This window comes from Ranitomeya imitator, chromosome 10 (assembly GCF_032444005.1).
Source record: "Ranitomeya imitator isolate aRanImi1 chromosome 10, aRanImi1.pri, whole genome shotgun sequence".
Classification (NCBI taxonomy): domain Eukaryota; kingdom Metazoa; phylum Chordata; class Amphibia; order Anura; family Dendrobatidae; genus Ranitomeya; species Ranitomeya imitator.
The window spans coordinates 133,675,725-133,698,225 of record NC_091291.1 but is presented as its reverse complement, the minus strand read 5'-3'; the positions used below and the strand labels follow the sequence as shown (position 1 = coordinate 133,698,225).

At 42.1% G+C, this 22,501-nt stretch overlaps 1 protein-coding gene across 1 annotated transcript; it reads right to left on the bottom strand.

The window, feature by feature from the left end:
- Positions 1 to 721: 721 nt before the first annotated feature.
- Positions 722 to 22,270, bottom strand: POU2AF2 (POU class 2 homeobox associating factor 2). Its single transcript, XM_069741844.1, has 5 exons — positions 22,101 to 22,270; positions 20,059 to 20,194; positions 5,451 to 5,493; positions 3,457 to 3,755; positions 722 to 1,438 (listed from the first exon to the last, which is right to left on the bottom strand). Exons 1-5 carry the CDS (start codon positions 22,268 to 22,270, stop codon positions 1,040 to 1,042), a joined length of 1,047 nt encoding a protein of 348 aa, XP_069597945.1. The 3' UTR covers positions 722 to 1,039.
- Positions 22,271 to 22,501: the final 231 nt, after the last annotated feature.

Sequence of the window (22,501 nt, the reverse complement as noted above, 5' to 3'; positions counted from 1 at the left end):
AGATGGGTGGAGAATTAATCTACTTGGATTCATAAAATGCTCAAAGTAAGTACATCAGCCTCACCAGATTCCATATATCTATTTAATATCCTATTCAGTTTGTATTGTGACTTGTGGTGACTCATGCACTTTAGGAGAGATGTGACGCACCACCACATTAAACACATCACTGTATATAGGTAGGAACTTCATGGAAACATTGATATATTTTTGCACTGTGATCGTTAAAGTTCTTGGGTGAATTCATGCATATGTCTGATTCAAAGAGAAGAAATAGAGATTTTCAAACTAGTAGCTGGAAGCGTTTCATTCATGAATCCACGTGTAATAGTTTAAAGGGAACCTATCATGTCCCCCAAAGTAATTAATCTGCAGTTCTAGGGTTAATCTGCAGGTTAATAGCGTTACATTGCTGCCTACCGCCTTACTGAAAGACCAAACCACTGGGAGGAAATTAACTTTATTCTTCCCAGGAGCAGCCGGCTTTTAGTGATCTATAACTGAAATCTGGCGGCTCCTGGAGGAATAAATTGAATTTTCTCCCAGTACCTATGTTCTCAGTAAGGCAAACGGACAGCATCGTAACACTATTTACCAGCGGACTAAGCCTATATCTGCAGGTTAATAGCGTTACATTGCTGCCTACCGCCTTACTGAAAGACCAAACCACTGGGAGGAAAGTAACTTTATTCTTCCCAGGAGCAGCCGGCTTTTAGTGATCTATAACTGAAATCTGGCGGCTCCTGGAGGAATAAAGTGAATTTTCCCCCAGTACCTATGTTCTCAGTAAGGCAAACGGACAGCATCGTAACACTATTTACCAGCGGACTAAGCCTATATCTGCAGGTTAATAGCATTTGGTTCCTTGACAAGTTCCCTTTGAAATTCCTTGTCTTCAAGAAGCGTCATTCATGTGGTTATTGGCCTCGGTAACCCTCCTAAATGTGGAACAATAGTAAAGTCATATTAACCATAATCTAAAATTAGGCATTAAAAAAAAGCAACAAAACATTACATGAAACAATAAATAATACAGATCTTAGTAGTTTCTTCGAAGTTCGTACGGTCCCCATACTGTACTGGCGTCCTCCTTTGGCCAAGAATTGTCTTGCAGAGTATTTGTCTCGCTCGAGTCCTCTGGAGAAAGATGATGAACCATCTTGGGGGTCAGTTCATTGGACACCGTCATGAACGGCGAGAACGTGTACGAAGAAGCGGTGGGAAAGCTGCTTGGGTAATGCGCGTCATCGAGCGAGTGCAGCGAGTAGGACGGCGTTCCTTGCGTCGACGAAGACCCTCTACTTGCGCTTCGATAGTGGAGAGCTCCATTTTCAGCGGGCAGACAACTGGTGGACGACGAGACAGTCTGTGATGCGTCGGTGCACAAGGCATCCAGCTGGTTCATGTTGTCGGGAACCGTTTGCTCCCAGGACTCTCTCTAGGGAACAAAAATTGCCATGCGCAAAAATTAAAGCCTGAAAAAGGTCATCATTATTCGTCAGCAGCACATCATCTCACAAATGTCACCAATCGCAGAAAATTCTCGCCATTATTGAGACTAGCGTACATATGTGTGACTAAGGAATAACACTATTTCTGGCCATTATATGACTTGTAGGTTGCATTTTTCCCCTCTGCAGGCTTTTTTTCCCCAGTTGTCTCTGAGCTGGTGGGTGCAGACTAGATGCTATGATGTCTCCCATACACAGCGCACACAGAGACACGAGTGATTCCTGCTCTCTGGTCTCTATATCACGCAATTTCCAATTTCCAGCAGCAGGGTGGAGGAGTAAATTATGCATTCATACTGAGCAGTGTAGCTGTGATTCCAGCAGCACTGGGTGTGAGATTAAACACTAACAAATCAGCAGCACTATCCTCTTCCCCATCTTCTCTCCTAGTCAATATGCAGCTGTAATCTGACTATTAAGTGAGCTGGCAGTCCATCCTGTTCTGACCAAATCAGATTGGAACTGTTTTTCAGAGAGAATAAGATCAAATGGAAGGGAAGAAGTGGCTCATAAGTGGAGAAAGAAGCCGATTTCTCCACTAAAATATGTTCAGTTTCTTATATTTGCGTGTGCTATTAATACCAAATTTGTGAAATGACCGTGAGCTTCCCCTTAACCCCCCGGAGCTTTTTTTCGGTTTTGCGTTTTCGCTTTTCACTCCCATCCTTCCCGGAGCCATAACTTTTTTTTAATTTTTCTTTTAATATGGACATGTGAGGGCTTATCTTTTGCGGGACGAGTTGTACTTTTGAACAATATCATTGGTTTTACCATATCTTGTACTAGAAAATGGGAAAAAAAATTCCAAGTGTGGAGAAATTGCAAAAAAAAGTGCAATCCCACACTGTTTTTTTTTTTTTTGTTTTGTGCTAAATTCACTAAATGCTAAAACTGACCTGCCGTTATGATTCTCCAGGTCATTACGAGTTCATAGACACCAAACTTGACTAGGTTATTTTTCAGTAAAGTGGTGAAAAAAAATTCCAAACTTTGTTAAAAAAATAAAATAAATAAAATTGCGCAATTTTCCGTTACCCGTAGCGTCTCCATTTTTCCGTGATCTGGGGTCGGTTGAGGGCTTATTTTTTGCGTGTCGAGCTGATGTTTTTAATGATACCACTTTTGTGCAGATACGATCTTTTCATCGCCCGGTATTGCATTTTAATGCAATGTTGCGGTGACCGAAAAAGCAATTCTAGTGTTTTGATTTTTTTTTCTCGCTACGCCGTTTAGCGATCAGGTTAATCTTTTTTTTTATTGATAGATCGGGCGACTCTGAGCACGGCGATACCAAATATGTGTAGGTTTGAGATATATATATATATATATATATATATATATATATATATATATTTTTTTTTTAATTGTTTTATTTTGAATAGGGTGAAAGGGGGGTGATTTAAACTATATATATATATATATATATATATATATATATATATATAATTTATTCATATTTTTAACAACCAGATTGACAGCGGCATTTAACTAGTTAATAGCCGTGGGTGAATCGCGATCCACTTGTGCCTATTGCGGGCACATGTCAGCTGTGGCCCGCAAGCGGGGGTTCTACCATCGGACGTACTATTCCATCCGAGGTCAGAAAGGGGTTAAGTGAATGGCTTCTTACTGTGATGGGTGGAATCAGGTTTTTTTTTTAACTCCTTACCACATCCTGTAACTACAGATCGAAACCTAATCAAGTCGTTAAAGGGGATCTTCCAAAATGAAAATGTGACGTAGAAGGAGCAGAGGAGATTGCTATAATTTTGGATACATTGTATTTTATTTATTTAGAGTTCTGCTCATTTTACGCTTAGGAGTCCAGTGGGCGGTGCTAATAAGTTATTGATAATTTTTTTTCGATACAGAGATATATAGGGAAAGCTGTTGACGACTGGGCAGGATTTCTATGTATAATTGATGACTATCTGTTATTTCTTACCAATAAATAATGCGATGGGTCACCGGAGAAATGAGGTAGAAGAGGCGGCAGGGATGAGGCGCTGAACAGCGAGCTACCTGCCGACGTGATCGATGAGCTCCTGTAGTCACCGATGGTGTCTGAGAAGTAGGGATCCAGCAATGGGGGGTAACTCTGTAGGGAGGCCGGCTCGCACCCTATTGATTTGGACCCCAGGGATGACGAGTAGATATCGGTGGAGTATTGCTTTGTGGAATGGAACTCGGAGTCAGGAAGGAAAGATCTTCTCACTCCGTAATATCCCGATAATACAGGAGAACCTGGCAGAAAGTACGAAAAGTTAGGAACATTGCCTGGCCTATATGTCTCCTTACACTGGCATGTCAGGCGAGTCACGCTCCACAATAAGAGATGTTACTTCTTGGACTCCAGTCAGAAGCCTCTCAAGCAACTAAATCCATTCTCTTGCTTTGCGCTGATGAGGGGCAACACCCCGAAACACGTGTCTGCAAACTGAGATTCCGGTCTGGCTTTGATCCTAAGTCATGTGGCAAGGTTCATTAAAGGGTCGATATTGACCTTCTCTTTCTCTCTAAAGAGGCATTTTCTGGGAGGAAAGTGGCGAAAAAAAACCCCCTAGGGGGCGCCATAACAAGTATGTAACAGTGATATTTACACATCAGAACGCTTTCTGAATTTTTATATTTCAACTTTTTTAATCTGATTTAACAAAGAAATGTAACATCTTAGCAACATCCGCGAAGTTAAGGAGTCAGCTAAGAAGCTGAAAAAAAAATAAATAATTTGATGAAGTTTTGCATCAAAATCTGCTTGCAAATTTTGGTGCAGATTTTGTACAGATTTTACTCTGTGCATTAAAAAAAGTAACATTTTTTGGCTGAAAATCCACAAAAAGGGTGCAGATTAAAAGTTTTGAAATTTCATTCACTTTACTGCAGTTTTCTTTAGGTGTTAAGTTCACACGTTGCGTATTGGTCGAAAGTTTACCCATGCAGATTTGAATCCAAAAAATGCAGAGTAATACAGTTCCAACTCCAGCTAAGTAGATGAGAGTTCAACAAATCTCATGCACACATTGCGGATTATTTCTAAGTCTAAATGGACTTACGATGCAGATTTTAAAATCTGCAGCATGTCACTTCTTTGTGCAGATTTTGCCGTGGAAAGGCCCCCAAAATCTGCAAGAAAATCAGCAGCAAAATTTATATGTAACACACACACAGATTTTTCTGCACAAAAGCTGCAAATGTGCATGTAAAATATTCAACGTGTGAACTTGGTCTTAACTTTGCAAGTACATAGTGGAGAAATAAGTTCCAAATCGTGAACTTATTGCAATGCCATGTTTCCACATCCAAAATGATTACTTTTTTTCTGCTACAAGTGTCAGCAATCTGCAATTTTGCAAGCATTGTCCCCCCATTTATTCATAAAATATATTTTTTATTCTAGCTGCTGTTTTTATGCTTTGAGTGCAGAAACGTTGGGATTCTGCACTTTATAATGAAATTGCATTTTTTTTATATATTATTTTTTTTTTTTCATTTTTAATAAGGTAAAAATTAACCAAAAAAACGCACAGATCAGCACAGGGGGCATGAATTTTCATGAAATCACATGAACTGTGGATTTTCTGCACGAAAAAGTGCAGCATAAAAAAAGCCCAGTATTTACAATATGCCGGAACACGGCACAAAGTGTGACCGGTGACCTGAAAGTGTTCCGCATTAGTCGAGATCCTGTGGATTGAAAATACCTAATATCATACAGCAACAAAAATTAATGATCTTGGGCTAAAAAAAAAGGCTAAAAATCCTGAACTCGGTGATGGTAATAAAACAATATTTAATACTTTATCATAAAACATTCTAAGTGAATTCTGTGCAGGAGATTGTAGTCATAGAAATGGAACAAAATGAAGAACATTTCGTGGAAGGATTTTTGCCAGACGCTAGACGTCCAATGATTGATATTACCTGGGAGAAAATACTTACTTGACATTTGGACAAATGGCGTCTGGGAAACATTGGTACTGCCCTGTAAATGAAAGACAGGTTTCAACCCTTTAATTCCAAGAGCAATCCAAGTTTAAAACAAAACTGTAAAACATGCAATACATCAGCCCTTTACTGAATGCCAGAGCACGGAAAATATTTACGATAGTAAGAATGGGCTGAAAGTCCAGCAAAATGGAAAAATATTACAAAATGCAAAAGTCGTCTTCCAGTGAATCACAGGTATGGGCTCTTGTGTAGCAAGAACACCGCACCCCACAGAACATCAGTGTAGACATGGTGGTCCTGGTTCCTGAGGGGTCCAAGGACCCTTATGCCATAGAAGTAGCCACCAGTATTAAAAACGTCACATGGAAGACGAGACACACAACCGCTTAATTATGTCTCTGGAATGCAACATGGTATTTAATGTTGTCTTCATCTGCTATTGTAGGCAGTTTGTCAGCGCAAAATGGCTGTTCAAACCAAGCACAGGCACTCAGTGCACCCCTGGAATGACCAAACATTTCCGTGTACCTTCCCACCAACTTGTTTTTCATCCATCTCCACCCTTTTCTTCATTGATTGACCGCTCAGGCTTCACATGAGATAGAACATGAGTAGGTTGGAAGGGTATCCTGCTAAGACAAGGGTACAGCGAGCGCCTGTGCTTGGTTTGAACAGTCATTTTGTGCTAACAGACTCCCTTAACAACCCAACTGAATTCTGTCTACCTTCTTTAAAAAAAAGATTTATTGCTTCAAGACTGATAAACCGGGTTTCAGTTATTATTGCATTTTCTCCAAATATATGTAGTAGATGGCGACTTATGTGCTTTTTGCTCCAAATTTATAAAACACTTGTGACAAATTTCCATTGTTTTTCGCCTCATCCAGCAATTTTCTATTTTGTTGGTCATAGTGGGCACCGACCCTCTCAGCTCTAGATTGAAATGTTTTATTTATAAGATGCATCAAATTAAGTGCCACATTTTGTAAATATGGTGAACCCCCCCCCCCCTTACTTTGATTATCTCTGTAACTTAAAAAAAGAAAAAAAAGACACACAAAGAACCCTTTAACAATGCCGGAATCAGGGTCTCTGTCTCTACATCAGATTACTTAGAAAAAAAATGCAGATAGATTCCCTTTAATCTCATTCTGCAGCCAGCAATGTACTGGGAAACAAAGTGTCTGTAAAAACTAAACAGTGCTACATTTTTTGAATAAAATTCAATTACAAAAATATTTTCTTATCCCAAAAGCAAATGCAGTTAAGTAAAATACAAAATGTTCAACAGGATGCTGTTTTTTTTAATTTCAGAACTTTCCTTAAAATGCAAAAAAGTCCCCATATATTTACCCAAAATCCGCCTTCTGCACAAATCAACTCCAACTAAGTAATTGTAACAATAGAAAGCATTTTTCTCTGCAGGGCCACAGCTTTACGATGGTCGTATTTTCTATGGGGCATTCTGTGTATAACCCCGCCCACACCACTGATTGGCAGCTTCCGGGGTATAACCCCGCCCACACCACCAATTGGCAGCTTCCAGTGTATAACACCGCCCTTACCACTGGCAGCTTTCGGTGTATAACCCCGCCCACACCACTGGCAGCTTCCTGTAAATAACCACGCCCACACCACTGATTGGCAGCGTCCGGTGTATAACCCCGCCCACACCACTGATTGGCAGCTTCCGGTGTATAACTGCACCCACACCACCGGCAGCTTCCTGTGTATAACCCCACCCACACCACTGGCAGCTTCCTGTGTATAACCCCACCCACACCACTGGCAGCTTTCTGTGTATAACCCCGCCCACACCACTGATTGACAGCTTCCTTTGTATAACCCTGCCCACACCACTGGCAGCTTCTTGTGTATAACCCCGCCCACACCACTGATTGTCAGCTAGCTGTGTATAACAGCGCCCCCTGTTTGACAGCTTTCTGTGTATAACCCCGCCCACACCACTGACAGCTTCCTTTGTATAACCCCACCCACACCACTGGCAGCTTCTTGTGTATAACACCACCCACACCACTGATTGTCAGATAGCTGTGTATAACAGCGCCCCCTGTTTGACAGCTTCCTGTGTATAACCCGCCCACACCACAGATTTTTATGATTTCCATGTAAATTGTATTTTAACAGCTGCTAATCAGTGCTGGGGGCGTGGTTGGACTAGGAGGCACGAGAAACCTAGTCCTGTAGTGATAATCTCTTGGTGATAAAACACTGTATTGACAGAAAAACACAGCCCAGTAAGTGACACAGCGCTGGAATTTGGCTCTCTTCCCCTACATCATGCTGCTCTCAGATTACATGTCAAAACCTGCTGACAGATTCCCTTTACCTAAGAATCTGCCAGTGAGTTCCTACTGACATAGAGATTGCAATTTTTTTTTCTGTCTTTTCCGGAGCTCCTGCCAGCTTAAGTTTCATGTGATCATAAACAAAAGTGAGAGGAGCTCGGTAAAAGACAGATAAAAGACTTACCAATGCTCTGTAAGAATGAGCTCACTGATAGATGCTCAGTTTACTCTTTCTGCATCCAGGTTATAGAAGGGGTAACATTTTAAATTAAACTGAATTGCAAAAAATAATTTTTAGCCTGAAAAAATAATATAAACTTGATCCTTTGTATCCGTTAATGTGCACACAGGCCACACAATTAATAAGAAAGGTCACTACACAAACCATAATCTAATGGTAAAGCAAACGCCAGCGAGAAAAATAAACAAATCAGTTGCCTGAACGATGAGCAATTGCGGAGTTTTTCAGACTCAGGAGATGACGATTCTGACATTTTTGCATACGGCAAAGAGCGAGTTCCTGCGACGTATGGCAGACAAATTCAGAGGCGAGAATTTGAATGTCATTTGCCCATTCGAGGTTTTCCTCCAGAGCAGCAGCTGGTCAGAGAGAAGAGACCCCGCGTGGATGCCGGCACTCCACCGGCCGCGTACTGACCAGCCGGCAGCCGATGACGGATGCAGGAAGGGTTCTCTGCAATGATCCAGACCTGCACTAAGTATCAGCCACCTCTGACTATTCATGCGGGTTTCTAAGCTTCACAGATAAACCTACAACTTAGGATGAACGCAGAGCCACGTCAAGGATGACAGACAATTTAATTACATGGGTTTGGACGGTCATTCTGCAGCCTACGGGAACACTAAGATTTAGTTTGCTTGAAAAATTCTAATAATAAAAATATGGTCACTTTCTTTCAAAAATAGCGCCACCCTTGTCTTCAGGTTGTGCGTGGTATTGCAGCTCCGCCTCATTCCGTTCAAGTTGAGCTCAGCCGTGATACCAGATGCAGGCCATGGACAAGCAAGGTGATGTTTTTGCAGGCCAAGGACAAGCAAGGTGATGTTTTTGCGTTGGCAGCGGATTATTCTCTTGTGAGCTTTTTTTTTCTCATTTATCTTTATGTGATCCTTTTTCTTGTATGATGAGCTATGAGGCATGGCATGAGTGTAAGTCTTACATTGTTTTGTTATTCTTTATTGCATTAGTTCTGAAGAAAGCCATGTTAGGCCGAAAGTTACCGCTGCAAATGGTGAATACTTTTTTAAATAAAAATTGGTTATCTTTGCATCAGTGGAGTGCCGAATTTATTTTTTTATTAATCTCTGTACTGTCCAGCTGTTCATCAGTGAATATATATTCAGGAACAAAGATAACACAGCTTACAACTGGTGTTTATTACAGCTTAGGATCTTAGCATCTTCTCTGTTAGAGTGAAAGCTCCAAACATTTTGGAAGAAAGCCGCCATGTTGTTCTAAACAAAAAATGGAAAGAAAAACGACCTGCAGTTCAACCGTCCAATTTACTATCTTCCTCTTCATGGACCACAGCTACAGGTAATATATGTGAACCCATAAGACACAACCTGCTCTTAGATTAGGCTATAACTGAGTTCATGGAGAGCCAGTCCTCCGCTTTCTTATAGGGGTTGTCTGTGCTATAATGATGACCTGTGCCTAGGATAAGTCATCTTTATCAGATCATTGGAGGTCCGACATCTGGAATTCCCACCAAACAGCTGGTTTCAGGGTTTAGACACTAATTCCAATAGGTTTTTATCTGTGGATAGGGCATCAGTATCACAAGGCCGGATGTCATGGCGGTAACTTGCATGCGTTCCCACCGCCGTGCTACTCACTGTGTTCACCGCTCTGCTTATCCTCATGTCAGGCCGTCTAGCTGAGTTAATGCAGCGCTTTCAACTCTGCTGCTTATCCCTGATGTCTCCACATGGCTATAGGACCAGTTCTTGCCGGAATTTAACCCCGCTGTGTTCTGCAGGGTTTGGATTCCCCAGCCAATCACCAACCAGCAAGTGTTATTTCAGGCGACTCCACCCTCCATTCCTTGCCTGACCTTAGGTTCTTAGTAGCTCTGTCACTTGTGCCTGCACTGGTGTGTCCTTGTTTTGTCTCCCCTATTTTCGGCCCGGCTTGCCTTTGTGTTTATCCTGATCTCTCCCCTTCTGACCTTCGCTATGAATTCTGATCCTGTGCTACCTTCTCCGCTTGACTATGCGGGTGAGCGGGAGACGGCGTGGCGTCCTGCACATCTCCACCTGGTATGTTACTCCCTGTTTTACCTGTATTCTTCTAAGCATATTGTTAGATGAACTCTTACATATTTATTGATTTATTTATATAACTCTATGTGAATGGGACTATGAGCATGATATGTACTACTTGGGTGGATATAGTTACCACTGTGGATGTGATAAGTACTAGGCAGGATCGCCGCCCTGTTTTTCTTGCCTTTTGATATGTGCTTGATTGCCAACTTTTTAACCCACTGTCCTGTTGGAGATCTTTTGTATCTAAATAAATTTTGTTTGATTTATTCTAAATTCTTGGACTCTTACACTGTGTCCTCTTTGTGGTCTGCGTTTTTAATTAGTTTGCAGTGTGTCCTGTACTGATCCTATATACGGGTTCTATGATCCTAATATTTGTAATTTGTTTGATTATAATGTTTAGATTGGTTATTGTGAACTCTGTGTTTTTCTTGTTTCTAGCTGAGTTCATGCAGCGCTTTCAACTCTGCTTCTTATCCCTGATGTCTCCACATGACTATAGGAGGGCGGGACCAGTTCTTGCAGGAATTTAACCCCGCTGTGTTCTTCTGGGTTTGGATTCCCCAGCCAATCACCAACCAGCAGGTGATATTTCAAGCGACCCCACCCTCCATTCCTTGCCTGACCTTAGGTTCTTAGTAGCTCTGTCGCTTGTTCTTGTTTTGTCTCACCTATTTTCGGCCCGGCTTGCCTTTGCCTTTATCCTGATCTCTCCGCTTCTGACCTTCGCTATGAATTCTGATCCTGTGCTTCCTTCCCCACTGGACTATGTCTCTGTCTCGCCCACTTTTACCCCATACACGAGTCTGACCCTCCGGGGACTGCCCTGAAGTGGTACCTGGTGTCTACCGGTAGCCCAGCTTATCCTCACCATCAGAGGCTATAGTGAATTCCCAGTAGACACTTAGTCACGCCCCTCAGTGGTGCAGTGGGTCCACACCCACCAGCGTTACATCGGACAATCCCTTTAAGTTACATAAAGGGCATCTCATTCCACAAGCCAAACTCTGCTTTGCACTGATGAGGGGCAAGTACCCAGAAACAGTTGTCCGTAGATTGGTGTCTGGTTTGGCTAATGTAACATGATCAAAGACAAGTCTCTTTAAAGATGACTTATCACTTGCCATAAATATTTTTTAACCAAGATTCTATTAATTCCGATTTAATTGCTTTCCAACTTTTATTGCTCCTTTAGAAATGAATGGTTAAAGTCACAAGTGTCCAGACACTTCTCCATACTATCACATCATGTGCCAGCACTTCGCCCTCATTATACATGTGGCACTTATATCTACAGGTCATTTTATGGCATATCCTATCAGTATGCTATACATTTTCCAGATGGGACAATCTGTTGAAAAGGTGTTCATATCCTAAAAGGCTATGGACACCTTTGCGTTGGACAAAATTATTTTTCATCTTCAGATCCCTTGATATTCAGTTTTGAGCTTATACAAAAGTTTTTGACTTCTTTAATTGAAGTGTTTTTCCTAGTAGTATAGGCTGGATGTGAGGTCTGCGTGTCTCTCCCAGTAATATAGGCTGGATGTGAGGTCTGCGTGTCTCTCCCAGTAATATAGGCTGGATGTGAGCTCTGTGTCTCTCCTAGTAATATAGGCTGGATGTGAGGTCTATGTGTCTCTCCCAATAATATAGGCTGGATGTGAGCTCTGTGTGTCTCTCCCAGTAATATAGGCTGGATGTGAGCTCTGTGTGTGTCTCTCCCAGTAATATAGGCTGGATGTGAGCTCTGTGTGTGTCTCTCCCAGTAATATAGGCTGGATGTGAGCTCTGTGTGTCTCTCTCCCAGTAATATAGGCTGGATGTGATATTTGTGTGCCTCTCACAGTAATATAGGCTGGATGTGAGGTCTGTGTGCCTCTCCCAGTAATATAGGCTGGATGTGAGTTCTGTGTGTCTCTCCCAGTAATATAGGCTGGATGTGAGCTGTGTGTGCCTCTCCCAGTAAATAGGCTGGATGTGATATTTGTGTGCCTCTCCCAGTAATATAGGCAGGATGTGAGTTCTGTGTGTCTCTCCCAGTAATATAGGCTGGATGTGAGGTCTGTGTGCCTCTCCCAGTAATATAGGCTGGATGTGAGTTCTGTGTGTCTCTCCCAGTAATATAGGCTGGATGTGAGCTCTGTGCCTCTCCCAGTAATATAGGCTGGATGTGAGCTGTGTGTCTCCCAGTAATATAGGCTGGATGTGAGTTCTGTGTGTCTCTCCCAGTAATATAGGCTGGATGTGAGCTGTGTGTGCCTCTCCCAGTAAATAGGCTGGATGTGATATTTGTGTGCCTCTCCCAGTAATATAGGCAGGATGTGAGGTCTGTGTGCCTCTCCCAGTAATATAGGCTGGATGTGAGTTCTGTGTGTCTCTCCCAGTAATATAGGCTGGATGTGAGCTCTGTGTGTCTCTCCCAGTAATATAGGCTGGATGTGAGCTGTGTGTGCCTCTCCCAGTAAATAGGCTGGATGTGATATTTGTGTGCCTCTCCCAGTAATATAGGCTGGATGTGAGCTCTGTGTGTGTCTCCTAGTAATATAGGCTGGATGTGAGTTCTGTGTGTCTCTCCCAGTAATATAGGCTGGATGTGAGCTGTGTGTGCCTCTCCCAGTAAATAGGCTGGATGTGATATTTGTGTGCCTCTCCCAGTAATATAGGCAGGATGTGAGTTCTGTGTGTCTCTCCCAGTAATATAGGCTGGATGTGAGGTCTGTGTGCCTCTCCCAGTAATATAGGCTGGATGTGAGTTCTGTGTGTCTCTCCCAGTAATATAGGCTGGATGTGAGCTCTGTGCCTCTCCCAGTAATATAGGCTGGATGTGAGCTGTGTGTCTCCCAGTAATATAGGCTGGATGTGAGTTCTGTGTGTCTCTCCCAGTAATATAGGCTGGATGTGAGCTGTGTGTGCCTCTCCCAGTAAATAGGCTGGATGTGATATTTGTGTGCCTCTCCCAGTAATATAGGCAGGATGTGAGGTCTGTGTGCCTCTCCCAGTAATATAGGCAGGATGTGAGGTCTGTGTGCCTCTGCCAGTAATATAGGCTGGATGTGAGCTGTGTGTCTCGTCCAGTAATATAGGCTGGATGTGAGTTCTGTGTGTCTCTCCCAGTAATATAGGCTGGATGTGAGCTGTGTGTCTCCCAGTAATATAGGCTGGATGTGAGCTGTGTGTCTCGTCCAGTAATATAGGCTGGATGTGAGGTCTGTGTGTCTCTCCCAGTAATATAGGCTGGATGTGAGTTCTGTGTGTCTCTCCCAGTAATATAGGCTGGATGTGAGCTGTGTGTGCCTCTCCCAGTAAATAGGCTGGATGTGATATTTGTGTGCCTCTCCCAGTAATATAGGCAGGATGTGAGGTCTGTGTGCCTCTCCCAGTAATATAGGCTGGATGTGAGTTCTGTGTGTCTCGTCCAGTAATATAGGCTGGATGTGAGGTCTGTGTGTCTCTCCCAGTAATATAGACTGGATGTGAGTTATGTGTGTCTCTCCCAGTAATATAGGCAGGATGTGAGCTGTGTGTGCCTCTCCCAGTAAATAGGCTGGATGTGATATTTGTGTGCCTCTCCCAGTAATATAGGCTGGATGTGAGCTCTGTGTGTCTCGTCCAGTAATATAGGCTGGATGTGAGGTCTGTGTGTCTCTAATATAGGCTGGATGTGAGCTCTGTGTGTCTCTCCCAGTAATATAGGCTGGATGTGAGCTCTGTGTGTCTCTCCCAGTAATATAGGCTGGATGTGAGCTCTGTGTGTCTCTCCCAGTAATATAGGTTGGATGTGAGGTCTGTGTGTCTCTCCCAGTAATATAGGCTGGATGTGAGCTCTGTGTGTCTCTCCCAGTAATATAGGTTGGATGTGAGCTCTGTGTGTCTCTCCCAGTAATATAGGCTGGATGTGAGGTCTGTGTGTCTCTCCCAGTAATATAGGCTGGATGTGAGGTCTGTGTGTCTCTCCCAGTAATATAGGATGGATGTGAGCTCTGTGTGTCTCTCCCAGTAATATAGGCTGGATGTGAGCTGTGTGTGCCTCTCCCAGTAAATAGGCTGGATGTGATATTTGTGTGCCTCTCCCAGTAATATAGGCTGGATGTGAGCTCTGTGTGTCTCGTCCAGTAATATAGGCTGGATGTGAGGTCTGTGTGTCTCTCCCAGTAATATAGGCTGGATGTGAGTTATGTGTGTCTCCCAGTAATATAGTCTGGATGTGAGCTGTGTGTGCCTCTCCCAGTAAATAGGCTGGATGTGATATTTGTGTGCCTCTCCCAGTAATATAGGCTGGATGTGAGCTCTGTGTGTCTCGTCCAGTAATATAGGCTGGATGTGAGGTCTGTGTGTCTCTAATATAGGCTGGATGTGAGCTCTGTGTGTCTCTCCCAGTAATATAGGCTGGATGTGAGCTCTGTGTGTCTCTCCCAGTAATATTGGCTGGATGTGATATTTGTGTGCCTCTCCCAGTAATATAGGCTGGATGTGAGTTATGTGTGTCTCCCAGTAATATAGGCTGGATGTGAGCTGTGTGTGCCTCTCCCAGTACATAGGCTGGATGTGATATTTGTGTGCCTCTCCCAGTAATATAGGCTGGGTGGAGGAGAGCAGAGAGAACCATCAGGAGCGGGAGCTTTGACGGATTTGTAACATTTTTGAAGTGAGCTGAGCTAAATAAATGACTTCTAGACACTCTGCAAAGCAAAATGGTAGAAAAGTTTTAATGAAGACTAATAAGATCATTGCTTAACTTTACATTTATGAAGCAAATGACCAAGAAAAAAAAAAAGTTGTAAAGGCGTGCGTAACCTTTAAAATACCTACAATATGACCAGATACATTTGTATTGCCCCCCAAGCGCTTTAGCCGATCTCTACTGATCTAGTATAGAAGTGTGTGATTGTGATTGTTTCATCGAAGTGCTTCCATCGTGAACCCATCTTTGGAGAGTCATCTTTCCTTTTCTTCAGGTATTGTATCCAAAAGAAATCCATGGAGTTTGTAAGGAGCGGATTAGGATCATAAAAGGAGGTAGGTGCGTCCCTGCTACCAGGTATCGTGAGCAAACACCGGCTCTGATTTACATAAAGCTGGTGAATGTGTAACAAATGGCGATGGAATGAGTCCAAGCCTGTCGTCTTCCATAATGAACTGGCGCTATTGTGCCGCCGTGTTTGAGAATTTGCTTTGTTGTGTGTTCTCGGTGGGAGGCAATAATATGACATTTCTTGCAATCACAGCTACATTTTGTTCCTTTTTTCTAAATCGAATTCCTGACCCCGATGTGGTGCGACTGTTTTTTTTGAGTCGAAGAATAACTGATCCTAATTACTTTCCTTGTATTTACATTCATTAGAGACGAGAGAATCGAAAATGTTTCCAATTTCACAAAAATTTTTTTAGAATTTACCAGGACTCAAAACTTTTTTTTTTTCTGTTTCGTTTCCTGGAACCAAGTAAAATTTCGACCTTCTGACTGCCATTTTTGCTTCATTCTTTTAAGGCAGAAAATGGATTAAAATATATAAAAAAAAATATTCGCTCCTCATCTGTCCTGGTGGCGGCAGCTCCCTGACCGGTCCTCAGTTGGCTCGCTTTTCTCGCTTTTCTCATCAATCTTAACCCTGCTGTTGTCTTCGGTCTGGGGAGACCTATTTTGAACTTTAGTATTTTTTGGGGGTGCTCAAGATGCGGTTCTGAAACTTGTGGTTGATTGACTTAAATGAGGATGGGTCGGTCGGCCACGGGCTTCAGAGCCGCATCTTGAATATTTTAAAGAATATTGAAGTTCAAGGTCGGTCGTTTTTGACCGAAGACAACAGCAGGGTTACCTTCTGTTACGATTAGGTCTCAAATGATATTATGACGTCGTTTGAGGAATAGGAAGCGCCGGAGGCATAGAAGAGTGAAGACGGAAGACAAGACTGTAGCCCAAGGGAGAAAACGAGTCAACGTAGAATCGGGCAGGGAGCTGCCATTCAAGGCTGGTGAGGGGTAAGGCGAGTATAACATTTTTCCAATTTTTTTTATCCGCTTCGTTTTTTACGATGGAGAAATCTCGGAGCATAATAAAAGTTTTTTTTTACCAGTTTGCATCAATTTTCCAGGCCTAATTTGAGCGAATCCGGCAAATCCAGTTGCTGTATCTGTTATGTACGGAAACAATTTTGTTGTGTATGTAGCAGTTTTAGATACAAAAGCAGTTTACATGGTAACTCTATAGGAACCATATCAAATAGATAGATTTAAAGGGGATCTGCCTTCACTCCTGAAATGTCTTGTTTAGTAAGCAGTCGTATTTCCCATTAAATAAATATTTCGGATCATCATTTTTTTACATCACTACGTTGTTCTATCCCTCTGTTATTCCTCTTAGAAATGTAGAGCGGTAAATTGATAACTGGAGTCACCATTCCTCTAGTCAAAGGGGCGTGGCTCAGCACTGAGAAAAAGAACTGCACTGATTGGACAGTGTCAGACTGTGTAGGGACACTCCCCCAACTGGTAACAGTTATCAGTTTGTTCAAGATTCTATGAAGAATATTAAAGGAACAGCGCAACATAGAGTTCTAAGAAAAGATGCCCCACAATCGGTAGATTTTGAGGAATTAAAATTATTTACTAAAATAAATAAAGTCAGGAGTGATACGAAGCCTCCTCTTTTTTTAAAATGCAAAAATATAAAATAATTAAAAGTATTAATTAAAATAAAATTAATTTTCGCTAAATTCCACCTTTTATTTCTGCAAATTAACAGCATTTCAAAATACTCCGAATGACCTGAAATCCTCTTGGATATTTTCCCTACCATTAATAAATATTTTGTAGAGCTGATATTTGTTGCTATCTATCTATCTATCTATCTATCTATCTATCTATCTATCTATCTATCTATCTATCTATCTATCTATCTATCTATCTATCTATCCATCCATCCATCTATCTATCTATCCATCTATCTATCCATCTATCCATCATCTATGTATTATCTATTTATCTGTCTATCATCTATTTATTATCTATCTATTATCTATCTATTATCTATTTATATAGTTTGCATTGATTTCTGATCTTTTATTATACAAAGTTTCAACATAAAAGCAAATATGTACAATCCTTGAATGTGTGGGAGAGTGTATATAGGAATTGGGCATGCTGGGCAATAGCGGGTGCCCTTCACCTATTAAAGGGGATGTTCGTTACTTTATAACACTTTCTAAATGCACATGGAATGGTGAGAAAATAATAATATAATAATAATAATTTTATTTATATAGCGCCAACATATTCCGCAGCGCTTTACAAATTATAGAGGGGACTTGTACAGACAATAGACATTACAGCATAACAGAAATACAGTTCAAAACAGATACCAGGAGGAGTGAGGGCCCTGCTGCTCGCAAGCTACAAACTATGAGGAAAAGGGGAGACACGAGAGGTGGATGGTAACAATTGCTTTAGTTATTCGGACCAGCCATAGTGTAAGGCTCGGGTGTTCATGTAAAGCTGCATGAACCAGTTAACTGCCTAAGTATGTAGCAGTACAGACACAGAGGGCTATTAACTGCATAAAGTGAATGAGAACATGATGCGAGGAACCTGATTTTTTTTTTAATTATAAATAGGCCACACAGGGATCGTTAGGTTAATGCATTGAGGCGGTAGGCCAGTCTGAACAAATGAGTTTTTAGGGTACGCTTAAAACTATGGGGATTGGGGATTAATCGTATTAACCTAGGTAGTGCATTCCAAATAATCGGCGCAGCACGTGTAAAGTCTTGGAGACGGGAGTGGGAGGTTCTGATTATTGAGGATGCTAACCTGAGGTCATTAGCGGAGCGGAGGGCACGGGTAGGGTGGTAGACTGAGACCAGGGAGGAGATGTAGGGTGGTGCTGACCCATTGGAGTGCTTTGTGGATGAGGGTAGTAGTTTTGTACTGGATTCTGGAGTGGATGGGTAACCAGTGTAATGACTGGCACAAGGTAGAGGCATCGGTGTAACGGTTGGTGAGGAATATGATCCTGGCTGCAGCATTAAGGACAGATTGGAGCGGGGAGAGTTTGGTAAGAGGGAGGCCGATTAGTAGAGAGTTACAATAGTCCAGACGAGAATGAATAAGTGAAACAGTAAGAGTTTTTGCAGAGTCGAAAGTAAGAAAATAGTAAGAAATGAATAGTGATGAATGGTGAATAGTAAGAAAGTAAGAAAATACAAACTAGGTCAACGCTTATCTAGCGGACTGACGCTGCTCGCCCCCCGTACTATCCACAGTGTCCCCGATGGTCTTCTGGCTTCTTCCAGCAGGGGAAGTTGTGTGATTCCCTGCAACCAATCAGAGGCCATGATCAGCCACAGTCCTTACATTTTATTAAAACCAGAAGAATCAATCTGTGGAACGTCAAAAAGTGAAGGCTGCAGCCAATCAACCACCTGTGATTGACTGCAGTCATACGACACCACATACTGGAAGAAGCCAGCGAGTGGCACAGCGGTGAGGAGCATGGAAGCCTGGATTTAGTGCAGTAGGTGAGTTTTGGTGAATATGAGTGACGGACGACCCCTTTAATACATGATTGCAGGGGAGTATTTGGAGTGTTTATGTTGGGGCATATTACCTGAGTACTGACTGCCAGGAAAGGGTGACAACAACCAGTCTTGCACTGGGTTAACAAATGCTCACCAATAATATTGATTTTTGGAGGCCACTTTTCTGCCGCATGCAAGAATAACTTGACCCCCAATACACAAATTTACTCTTGGTCCTATATAATATTAATTTGGCTAGCTTGTTTAATGAATGATTAGATGAGATCTGTTTCTGCAAATTGTGAATCAAGTGTAATAGCACTGCTCATTAGCATTCCTACACCGGGGCGGCCTACAAAACTACGGAGGTAAAAAGAAACTGACTGCCCTTTATAGCTCCAACACATCTATAACAATGCAACACTGGCTGACATTGTGTCATTTTGTGTATTTGTAACAGTATTAATAAGGAAGCTGTAAATATTTTTTTATAATTTATTTTAGCAAATCCAACTCTGAAGTTTTTTTTTAAAGTTCTCACTTCTGAAAATAATTATTTTTGAAAAATAGCTAAATACATAATGAATAAGTAAATAAATGCAGTGATAAAAACATTATACTTATCAAGAGCAGCTATTGTAGCAGCTTGACTAATAGAAAGATATTTAACAGGGAGAAATGCAAGATTCTACATCTTGGCAAGAAAAATGAAAATGAAATCAACAAAGTTTGAGACATAGAACTAAGCAACAGCATGTGGGGAAAAAGACTTGTTTATACTAATAGATCACAGACTGCACATGAGTCAACAGTGGGATGCAGCAGCAAAAAAGGCAAACACAGTTCTAGGAAGTATTAAGAGAAGCATAGAGTCTAGATCTCGGGAAGCAATTCTCCCCCTCTACTACTACTTGGAGACTTAATAGCTATCTACAAATATCTGAAGGGCTGTCACAGTGTTGAGGGATCATCCTTATTCTCATTTGCACATGGAAACACGAGAAGTAATGGAATGAAACTGAAAGGGAGAAGATACAGATTAGATATTAGAAAAAAACTTTTTGACGGTGAGGGTGATCAATGAGTAGAACAGGCTGCCACGAGAGGTGGGGAGTTCTCCTTCAATGGAAGTCTTCAAACAGGCTGGACAGATACCTGTGCTAGCCACCGCTGCTTTAGCCAATCATAGCCGATTGTCAGCAGTCACCACTGCGCTCCGTGCATGAGCCGCTAATGTCAGCAACATGTGACATCACTGCTGCACCCAAAACGCCGGAGCAGCGGGGGGAACCTAGGCTGGACCCAGGGAGGGTGACCACCTGCTTAGTTGATTTTAGGTATTTTGCATAGTTTACTTTCCCATTTAGTGGAAAACCCCTTTAATAAAGCAATAGCATTGGTTGCAGTTTGTGTCATAGTTGCAGTAATTATTGCCTCTGGGAACACATAATTTGTGATATTTGTGGCATTGTAGGAACTCACATTTATCCTGGATCCCGTTGTCTGCCTGGACCTTTTCTCTGCTAGGAGATCCTTGACTGTATGTTTCACGCGGACTCCTTGGTAGACCCGCTTGTTGAAGTCAGTAGGAACTAAAGAAACACAGAAGAGGCGAGAGCTGTGATTAATTTGCAACGGAAAAAGTACCGTAAACGTATGAAAGTTTCCTGAAGCTCTGCATACGCATGACGTCTTGGAAACTCTGTCTATGGTGATCAGTGGATAACTGCGTGTTTATTTCCGTAAGGAGAGGGGGTTTCACCCTCTGTCCATGGATTTGCTTACTTCACAGCTGAACCAGGGACCATGCATGGTCCAAAATCACAACTCAAATAGTCCTGTACAACATTTACACCATCCGCTCCGTATGAGAGGTGCCAGGATTTCCCAGGTTTTCTCCCTATCACCCCTATATGGGGATCAGTCTGTTGCCACTGGCCGGTGGAGCGAGCTGAAAGCCAGTAGAAGAACAAAATTGGAGCCAAAATCCTAGTCAAGGATAGCCATGATCAAATCCAGGGGTTCAGGAAGTAACAGAAAGAAGAGAGAGACCGGTCTGATTGTCTCGGCAATTCCTCTTATCCTACGGTAGACGTGTGTCAGTATGTGAGAGCCAATGAGTTCAGATATAAGCTTTACTGTTCACTCTTTTATTTCACCCACACTTCCAGCTATATAGTCTTAGAATATTATTGCTTCTATTTTTACACATTCTTATACGTTCACTCCCATCAGTACATAATAGAAACTCATTGGTATTTTGTTTCAGGTATTTAGTCGACGAAACGTGCGTTGGGGCGGCGGGGGCACCTTCATTATAACTGTGTTACCAATGTAAGTTTTTATTTTTACTCTTCCATACTTTCTATGACGCTTCTTAGCAGCACCTTACATTTGATGCACTTTAGCTGTTAGTGGTTCAGGTCCACTGTATCTACTTTGCACACATGACTTGCATCAGGTAACACCAATATATATATAATATATAGTATCTCCCATTTATTATATCTGGTATTGCAGCCTTTGTTACTGTTTAAGCAGAATTGTATTTTAATCTATATTTAATAAAATGTATGTTTTATAGCACATATACTCCATTTTCTATTTGTTGTTATTATTCAGTTCAGTGTTTTGAGTTGTGCACATTTGCTGTTCCCTATATTTTTAGGTGTTTTGTTGTTATCTATGCCCAATACAAAAGTTATGTTCATATGTTCATTACTTAGTCATTTACTGGTGTGTTTTTTTTATTTGTCGCCATTGAATGCATTTTTGCATATTTCTTGAGAAAAGGGCATGATAGGTGCAATCAGCCATATCGTAAACCTGGGCACAAGCCAAAGCTTTGTGTCAGCAGAGCAGAGTAACGGAAGACTCCTTCCATGGAAAGTCAGGGACAGTGTCAGGACAAAGCCGAATAAGAGGATTACCGCCTCCAACACCGCACCACGGACCTTACACCCACTGATTATATTTACTCAATGTGAAATGCGTTCTTCAAATTTCCTTTTTCGCTCGTTTAGTATATGTTTGTCATCACCACCAAAGCCGGTGACTGTCTGCAGCGGTCTGGTCTACATAGGTACAGCACATCATCATTTCTGCTAGATAAAGATGGGCAGAAGGGATCTCCGACTTGGAGCAAGCGCCAGGGGATTTAAAAAGAACTAGTCATCTAATTCATGCTTCCAAAACTGCGGACGGCATTAACCGCAGCCCAGCTGCAAGATTTTAGTTAGGCAGATGTTTAGCTGAAATTATCTGACGTTTCAGAGAAAATATAATTAGAGTGCTGGGAAGAGCCGGCCGGGGACTAGTTTGGTCTTTGGCTATGGTCCTTGGCCGGCTCTTCCAAGCATTGTTCCCTGAGGTGATTGACAAGTCTCTTCTTATGTACGACACGAGAGAGATCTGTCATCCTCTTCTAGCAGCGCTGGGAAATGCCGGCTGGTGACGGAGCCGGACTAGTCAGGTATCTCCCTATGGTCCCCAGTTGGATCCTTTAATTTCAGAGAAAGACATACCTGGCTTCTATCATACAGCCATGATCTGATTCGTGCTGCCTGTGGTTTGGGTAGCCATGATGACAGATTAATCCGAGATTACCTTTCACAGATGAATACAGTATTGTCTGTTGGATTAGTTTGCTGCTCTCCCTTAGATTAGTCATAAGGCACCAGATAATGGACGACATGGTATCTACACAAAAAGTATCATCCAGGTGGACTGTGGTGAAGGTTATTGTCTACATCCCTAGTGGTCTAGACCTAGTTAAGCCCCCCCATACACATTAGACTAAAGGTACCTTCACACATAACGATTTCGTTAACGATATAGTTGCTTTTTGTGACGTAGCAACAGTATCGTTAACGAAATTGTTATGTGTGACAGCGACCAACGATCAGGCCCCTGCTGGGAGATCGTT